The 9,192-nt window shown below is 40.3% G+C and overlaps 1 protein-coding gene across 1 annotated transcript; it reads left to right on the forward strand.

The window, feature by feature from the left end:
- The first annotated feature begins 620 nt into the window (after positions 1 to 620).
- pfdn4 (prefoldin subunit 4) lies at positions 621 to 6,456 on the forward strand. Its single transcript, XM_047572765.1, has 4 exons — positions 621 to 728; positions 1,970 to 2,077; positions 3,245 to 3,385; positions 5,985 to 6,456. The coding sequence occupies exons 1-4, from the start codon at positions 702 to 704 to the stop codon at positions 6,114 to 6,116; spliced, it is 408 nt and encodes a 135-aa protein (XP_047428721.1). The 5' UTR covers positions 621 to 701; the 3' UTR covers positions 6,117 to 6,456.
- The last annotated feature ends 2,736 nt before the right edge of the window (positions 6,457 to 9,192 follow it).

Below are 9,192 nucleotides of genomic sequence, written 5' to 3' on the forward strand. Positions count from 1 at the left end.
GGGAGGAGCTCTTCGTGGGGAGGTTGCAGCTGAGGGACCTCAAGCAAACATTTCACGATGTACCAACGCATAACAGCCTACTAGCTTCATCCGTGGCACAACTGTTACAAAAAGGCCATTGATTAAAAGCTGGAAAAACTGGAATGTTTAATTCAACTCAGGTCAAAACCATATGATTTCTCATGGTATTGAGCGAATGCAGACAGTATGCAGTTGTTCAATGTGTTATACTTATGCGTGGTTAAAACTGGATTAATGCTGCTCTTGCTTTGCAGATATTCAGTAAATATTTGACCTTAGGTGCAGTACTGTTTGCTATAGAAATGTTTACAGAGCACTAGTTCCGGTTCATATAATAACTAGTGGGGCATACTGTAAGCAAGTTTGCACATTTCTTCAGATAAAAAATGGTAATAACACATCAAATGATCACTTAGAGTGAATTTGTTGAATTGCTCTGCTTAGTGCATGTTTAGTCAGTTAAGACCAAAGTTTGTGCCACATTATGTTAAATTATTTACGTGAAACCATCTGTGTAGTAGAGGCACGGTAAGAATGTGCTGTTAATTAGGAAAATTTGTAAATAAATTTAAGATTTTTATGTAAAAATGTCAGACTCCAGGTTGTTGGTTTCGCTAGGTGGCGGTGCGCGGTGTTTTTGTGTTGAGCACCGCCGTATGTGAACAGTAGAAGAAGCCAAGATGGCAGCCGTCAAGAAGGGAACTGTTGTAAGTGAAAATTTAAAGAAATGCGTTATCTTGTCTCCGAGATGCATGCGTCTTGTTTAGTGTAGACCTATTTATAAAATAGTAGGAGGGTGCTATGTGAGAAAGAAGACACAATATCTCCTGCTAGTGAAGTCACGTTCGTGGTCACACCCTCGTGTAGCTCACAGTAGCTACTGTCAAGTGTTAGCTAGCTAGCTAAGTTGAAGCATTAGCTAGATTGGCCCTGTCGTTTAATAGGTTGACCAGACGTCCCCGATTTCTGGGGTCGGTCCCTGTTTTGGATGACCTCTCGCCTGGCTAAAGCTGTCCCATAGAATGTCCACGATTTTATCGTTTGATGAATGAGAAAAAAAAAAGTGTTGCGTGTAGACTAGAACAACGGTTATTACGGTAGCAGGATAGGAAACGCTAGTGTGAGCATGTCGAGCGCCGCAGACTACATTGTTACGGTAGCCGGTCGCGCTGCTATATATTACAGACTTAGGTAAATATGAATAAATATTTCAAATAAATGAAACGGCATTTGTCGCTGTTTCTTCCTTTCATCTTAACAACATTTATTTTTTTTTTAATCTCCAAGTTATAAATGTCCTCGGATTATAGTGAAGTTCGATTACCATCGACTTCATTCCGACTAACCGGAAAACTAGTGTATTTAAGATCATACCTTCATAAAGAATACAAGACAACAGAGTGATTTATTTGTTTTATTTTAAACTCAGTCTCGTTTGCAATATAGCTGAGCTAATACAACAAACCGAGGACATAATCATACAAAATGTGTGAAAATAACAAAATAAATTATTATTTACTGATTAAGAACTACTATAAAAATGAAAACTTACATCTTATGTTTTTGTTGATCATGCACGTGTTAACTATGTATGCAGTCTCTCCAAATAGCTTACAGTAAGGGGCTACAAACACTTGCTGTTTTATAATACTGGGTGGCTCAAATTGAAATTGCCAGTTACTCAGCAACCTGCCGCTGTGCTTACTGATTACACACTTATCCAGGCAGAATAAAAAGTTCCCACCAACCGTGTATCATTTAGACAAGATTAGTTACTTTCCACTTTGTTCCTCTTAATGATATACATTACCTCAAATGTAGTATCAAAAGTGTCAACATTTTGATTTGAGAATCGAATTTTAGAGCATAAAGATCTGGTATCGATATTTCAGTATCTGTCTAGCATGAAGGCTGACTTTAAGTGTTAACCATTTCCTGTTGTCTGCAGGCCGTTGAAGATGTGCATGTCACGTTTGAAGACCAGCAGAAGATCAATAAATTCGCCAGGAACACGAGTCGGATGACGGAGCTCAAAAATGAGATAGAGGAAAAGAAAGTAAGTTGTACTGAATGACATTCTGGTCTGTGGTTTATTAGTTACACCCAAATAAGACCAAAGTGGTCTAGCGTCTCTTTACGTTATTTGTAATGTAAAGAGATGTTCTGCTGTTAGACTATGTTTGTGTGGACATTATTTGTTCAACATGATGGAAATCATTTTGATGAGAGATTCACATTTAACTTAACATGGATGACGAATGTAATGATCTGATGAGATGTGTGTTTACCGGAATATAACGGAGAAATAATTTCTCTTCGAGACCTTATTGACAGCTCTGAGTTCATTCAGTAGATTAAGCTGACCGAGATAGTCACCTTTTTAACTGCGCTGCTTTTTTCTACCTCTTTGTTTCTGTCCTTCCTGGAAACTCATCACATCATCTGTCATGTTCTCCACACGTTGGGCAAACGTGTAGAAAGGATGTATTTATTCTAGCCAGACATAAGCAGTCAAGTGTATATGTGGTTATTAGGAGCTAATATTTTCCCATTGAACTGATGAGCAAAGGTTTCCACCGTCTCTCTTCTTTTCAATCTCATTGAAAACTCCTGCAGATTAGATCAGATCAGATCCGTCTGTTCTGACTGAGGTGGTTACATTAGATAGTTTTATTGTAGTTATTAGAGGAATCACTGGATGGATCAGACACAAAGTGCAGCCTCCAAAATGAGGGTTAGACAGAACTAATTTCAACTTCTAAAAGTGTATTTTGACACTCATGAGTTTAGCGATGACTCTCGGCTAACTTGCACTCCAGTTTATTAGCTTACAAGTAAGCAGTGTGTTTCCACAGTCTACTGACTACTTTCGCTTGGACTGAAATGTTCCAACTATTTTAATGAAGTGTTTAATAAGCGTTATGGTGATTTTGAAAGCTGCCGTTTGTTGCGTTGGTGATTTTGTAATGAAATCGTGCTATTTAAATGCATATGGTCTGTGTTTCTGATATATATTCTACCCTTACTAGCAGAAGCTTAACTGCAACCTCTAAAATGATTGTAAAGTTCAATCTACTGCTTTTAATTCCAAAGAAAGCCGGTTTGTTCTGATCTGTCACAATTAAATGTAGCCTGAAGGGCAACACAGCTGCTAAATTACTCATTGTAATTTTTTACAGCCCTCTTTGAGACTCTGTAATGACCAGCTAATGTCTCCACACAGAAAACGCTGCAGGACCTACAGGATGCCAGTGACGACCTGATGATGTTAGACGACGATTCGCTATTGATCCCTTATCAAATTGGTGATGTGTTTTTGAGTCACACCCAGGAAGAAACACAAGAGATGCTGGAGGCTGCAAAGGTAAATGTTTCACTGAACTTCTTTAGTGAAACCTCTAGTTTAGTCTGCTCACTCTTTAGACTTGAAAGACCACTGTCATATGATCAAGTCAGTAAATCTGAGATAACACTTGAGTCAAAAATGTTATTTATTAATGTTTTTGAAAGCTTTGATTATTTCCCTAGAGGACAGCCCAAGGTGTTTCTGAGAAGTAATAGTCCTAGAAGCAACATAGTCTTAATGAAACGAAACAGAATTATAAAAACACACCTGTGCGCTCTTCTGTTTGACTAGTAGAACTGGATTTCTTTGAAAATCACTTTGTTGAGATGAGTCACGGTTGAGGTGGGATTTGAAGGACGACACATGAATCACACCCCCGCTCGGTTATTAAAAGCTGATTTTAGAATCACAGCGTGCCACATGAAACACTGATGTGTTGTGCATCACAAAAAAACAAGGGTGTTTATGTGTGATTCGACTAGAAACAAAAGTTTAAAACTTTACTGCAGATGTTCACAGAAACGTTACATATCACCTATCGATTGGAAGCAATAAAAGCGGTGAATTAGGTTACGTTTCTACGTTAGGTTATGCTACGTTATGTTTGGGAATTTGCACCAATCGGGGAATGCATGTTGTTTATATAGAGCTTGTATAGCGATATCCCACACTTTTTCAACGACCATGGCAATTGGTAATCCACAAGCTGCTCTGCATCTGAGGGGATTTGGCGACAGATATCAGGCACTGTGCAGGACACAGTGATTTATTCAGAGATCAGCAGCCTGTTATAGGAGCGGCCCACTCTTCAGGTCGCCAACAAACTGAAAGCGTTAAAAAAATACACCCATGCTGCCCATTGTTTACCTGGAGGAAAAGCAGGCACACAGCTCTCACAGCAGGAGGTCTGACACGGGACTTCTGACGATGTGAAAGTGCACTGATTTTCGATGTGAAAGGGGTATTAAATGCGTTCATAACGAAGCTTTCAAAATGGAGAATAAATGGTTAGATCTCTAAACACAATTATTTTACAGTTTTTTTTTCCCAAATGTGCAGATTTAATGACAATTCTGTGCATTTCCTTTGCTGCTTAATGAATCTGTCTTCTTGTGTAGGTTGTATTAAGTCTTTCTCATCTGTCTCTTGAGGATAAACAATATTGTTCCATTTAAAATGGTCTTTTGCTCTTTGTCGGGTAGGCAAGGAGAGTAAATGTTCTCACTGGATTGTCACAGTATTTATGGACTGAAACCATTAAATATGTTTTAAGGGAATAGTACTTTTGGAAACTAAGCTTTTTTGCTGAGATAAGAAAATCGATACATTCATATTTACCGTGCAGACATGGAAGATTAAAGGCATGACTCTTGCTTTCTTGTCTGCATGGTGAACAGAAAAAGACTTAGACAAACTTTAATGACCCACAAGAGAAACTGCTTGTATCTTAGTAGCACATTCATTAGCACACGCTTAATAACCACATGTAAAAAGAAAGGTACAATTAGTTCAGAATAATGTGAAAGTAAAATCCAGTATAATAAAATAGAAATTAGTGTAAGCAAAAAAATGCACAAGAAATAGAGACAGAAGAATATACAAGGATTAATAGTGAGGTGCAATAGTGTCTGTTAACATGGTAACGTGGAGTTAACCGTTAGAGAAAGGTGAGCTGTTACACATCTGGATAAAGTTTGGTATAAAAGAAGTTCTGTAGCGTTCACTATGGGAGCCGAGCTGAATCTGTTGGAGAATGAGCTCCTCTGTCCCTCTAATGTTTGGTGTAGTGGATGGGATGGATTGTCCATAATGGAGAACAGTTCTTCCAGTGTCTTCCAGTCTCCTGTCCCCCACTGAGACAAACGTCTCCAACTCCGCACCAATCACATGTCCAGGCTTTTGGATCAGTTTGTTGATCTTACTGATTTTTGCTGGTGCTGATTAGCATAAAGGCTAGAAAAACGAAAAACATCAACCTGGTTCTGTTCGAACGTGGTAAAATCTACCAGAATAATTAATGTGGTGCCTTGTTTGTGGTTTTACGTGGGTAATAAGCCTCCCTCCGGGGCTGTAAACATGAAAGGCCTATTAGTCTTTTTATCCAACCTTGACCAAGACAGCAGATGATTCTAAAACATCCAACTTCTCCTTAAAGTGCATGAGGATGAAATTAATAGTGTGTCCAGATCAGAGCGGCTGGGTAGTGTGGCTGGACACCAACAGCCAAAGGCCTCTGTGTCAGGCAGCATTGTTTAGAGGCAGCTTGTACAAAAGGGACACTTGAGATTGTCCTTGGTGTCTCTTCAGGATAAAAACTGAGCAGTGTCTTAGCTCCACTGCTGATAAATCATAAGGAAGGTGAGTATAGTCTGACCTGATGTCTCCGTACTTTTCTCGTTGCTGCTTCTACCTGAACTGATTGATGTTCACTCATTATATTCACTTATCAATCAGTTGCAGTTTAATGCACACTTACATTCCCTGTCCAGCCTTTAAAATGTGCTTTAGATGACACAGTCGTTTATTAACGGTGCTTTCAGGGAAGGTCTCGTGTCTGTTGTCACTTGCCTCCTGTAGTGGTTGTCCTGTAATTGGAGTTTCTGTGTTCTGTAATTAGGAAGCGCTGGAGCGGGAGGTCAGAGGCCTTGAGGAACGTGTGTCAGCGATACAGCAAGTTTTGAGTGATCTGAAGGTGCAGCTCTACGCCAAGTTTGGTAACAACATTAACCTGGAGGCCAACGAAAGCTGAGCAGCAAAAATGGACTTTGACAGCTGCCCCAACACGGACATTTACACGCAGCTCTGGTGTCAGATCCACAGTATGATTGCCAAACAAAACACCAACGCGAATGGCTTAAGTTTGTGGCCTCTGTTTTTTGATTTACGTGTCTGCAGTCAAGTTTCGGTAAACAAATTCACGAGGACGAGACGTGGGGGTTAAATAAATGCACATCATTTCTCATGTATTTTAAGTGGTCCCTCATTTAATATTCATGTTTTTGTTGATCGACGTGAAGTAAAAAAAAAAAGAAAACCAAATGACTGTGTGGTATTTACACTTGTAGCAAATTAAACCGTTTGAAACACTGCATGAGAATTAGTTGAACTTTGTGTTTTACTATCAGAAATGAAGGACTTCATGAAAAGCATGTCTCACTAACAGTATGACCTAAATTAATGACTGAAGTGAACGACCTCAAGAATATTCTTTTGCTAAGAATATTATAAATAAAACAAAATCATTTCAGAGCAACACATGGTTGTTAAGTCCAAAGAGATGTACACTGACCAGGCATAACATTATGACCACCTGAAAGTGTGGAGGTCTCACTTTGAGCCCAAAAAGTTGTGACGTATCAGAGAAGGTGTCGGGGTGTCTTGTCTGGTCTAGGTGGGTGGTACATGTCTAATAAGTAACATCCACATGAATACCAGGTCCAAAAAGTTTCCTAGCAAATCATTGAATGGTCGTAAGATGGTCAATGTTATTCAAAATGAAATGACTTCCTACCTCCATTAAATATAGGCCGATCAGGTTTATATTTTCAAAGGTAGAAATGAAGACTGCACTAGAGTGCTTAAACAAACCAATATACAAATGGCACACTGTGTCAGGAGTCAATCACAAATGTGTAGAAAAGATTTGAATAACAGTTGCTAATTCAGACACAAACACACGTGCAATTTAAAGATTAATCTCAGAAACATTCAGTCTAGAGATAAAAATAACAGGCAAAGTCTTTTTTACATGAAGACAAACAAATGGTACAAGAGTGGATTTCGCTGCATGTTGTCTTTTTGCTCCATTTCAATTCTCCATATGCAACACGCTAGCTACCAACTATAATTGCGTTCTGTGAAAAGAAAAAAAAAGGTCATCAAAAATGGACGGATCTCGGTGACATTCAACAGATCACACCAGAAATCAAAAAAAAAAAAAATGAATTCAGGTGTGGGTTTAGCTGCTTGTAATGTCTTTGTTGCCTCCCATAAATATAAATAATGCACGCGCCTCGTTAAACCGGGGCCCTCGAGTGTGTCCTGCATGAGCTGATAACGAATCTAGTAAGAAAAGAAATGAAGAAGTCACGGCAGGCACCTCTGGAGGATCAGAATCTCAATTAACAAGTTTCTCCTCCCAGTGGGTTTCCTGCTCAACATTCATGGCTCTGATTAAGAGGAGCTCCTCCCACACAGGCTTGTCTCTGTGCGTGGCTTGTTAGCGCTCTAGCTCAGAGGAACACACATGGAGATGACTGGACCTATTTCCCAGATGGCCTTGTTTACTCTCGGTCCCCCTCTTCTCTCTCTCTGTATCTCCGTCTTGCCTTCGTTATCTGTTCATTTCTATCAGTCCTTTCATCCCAGCTTCCCCTATAACGACGCGCACGTTAATGTTTATCGGCTGCGCAGCTGGATTTAGATGTTCACACCTCTCTTTTAAAGTTTCATGAACACCCTGCAGTATTCCAACATGCTAAATTAGCATCCAAACATGTTCATCTGAGGGAACACAATCTGACAGTAGCAGATGATAAGGTGTGTGCATGTGCGAACCCTGTATTCTTTGAGCAGCAGCAGAAACAAACCAGAGGGTGTCTCTGTCTCCCCAGGAATTTCACTGTGAAATCAAGGAGCTTTAATCGGTATCAACATGAGCCCGTTGGATGTGGCTGCACGTTGCTCATGCTGGAGAGACACGCCGAACCCGCTCACATCATCGCTTCCGCGGAGGAATTATGAATGAGACGCTGAGAAAATTAGAGAAACAAATGCATTGGGAAACGCTTTAGGTCATGTGGATTTGCTGTGCAAAAATGTGAGTCTGGAAACATCCCGCTTCACTTGATGAGTGAGATGAGCGGAGCAGCGCGTGCAGCTCTGATCATTGGCTTGTATCTCCTGCTCTCTTTGTGCTCACTTTATCATTTCCTGCTCCGGTCTTGCAGTGACAGCGCGTGTTTGCTCACTGTCTCCGCACGTTAGCCTAAATGTCAGCAGAGTCAGCCCAGATGGTTTGAAAAAATCCAGAGCAGCTACAACCCATTCTTCATCAATTACAGTTGTTCTCTCTCAGGCAGCTTTTATTCGTTACACGGAGGAGGAGCAATCCAGCACCTGTCAAACTCAAGCTGCAGCATGTGAAACGGCAGACCTTCATATCATGCTCCGATAATGCGCCTGGTTGCAAAATTTAAAAACCTCCTCTTTTGCTGTCAGGTTTTTCCAGGAAGCACAACGGGAAGCACGACAGAAAAAAGCGCGTGGAGCTGTGGCTGATTCTGTTGTCATTATGCATAAAAACATCACGTCATGAATGGAAAGAAGCAAGAAAGTAAAGGTCAGGTCAAGTGAGGTTCGATTGGCAAATGTATCATTTGTATAATACGAGCTGAAATGATTCCTCGCTCTCATTCCAGTTCAGTAGTTACTTTGCATACATGGCAAAAATGTCTAAAATGTTCTTGTTGCCTTTGAAAACAAAAGAAGTAGCATCTTTGGGATTAGCCAGGCTAGTCCCTCCTAGCTCTTCTGTGACTGCTACCATGTGTTGGCATGAAGAGTTACAGTATTTCCTCACACCCGCGCTCCGTTTGGCTTTGTGATGTGTTCAATTGCAACTTTTTGGCACAGACACAGGCAAAATGAAGCAAGGCAACAATCAACCTTCGTTATTGGCCGTTCTTTGAAGTGGTTTTAGTGTGTACGGACCCGAACAGATAAGGCCCACTTCCCACACACACTGGCGTGGAGAATGAAAAATTTTAGCATGGACATAAAACCTTTTATGCCCATGCACCTTTTTGTGTTTTAATTAAATGTGA

This window comes from Mugil cephalus, chromosome 1 (genome assembly GCF_022458985.1).
Source record: "Mugil cephalus isolate CIBA_MC_2020 chromosome 1, CIBA_Mcephalus_1.1, whole genome shotgun sequence".
Taxonomy (NCBI): domain Eukaryota; kingdom Metazoa; phylum Chordata; class Actinopteri; order Mugiliformes; family Mugilidae; genus Mugil; species Mugil cephalus.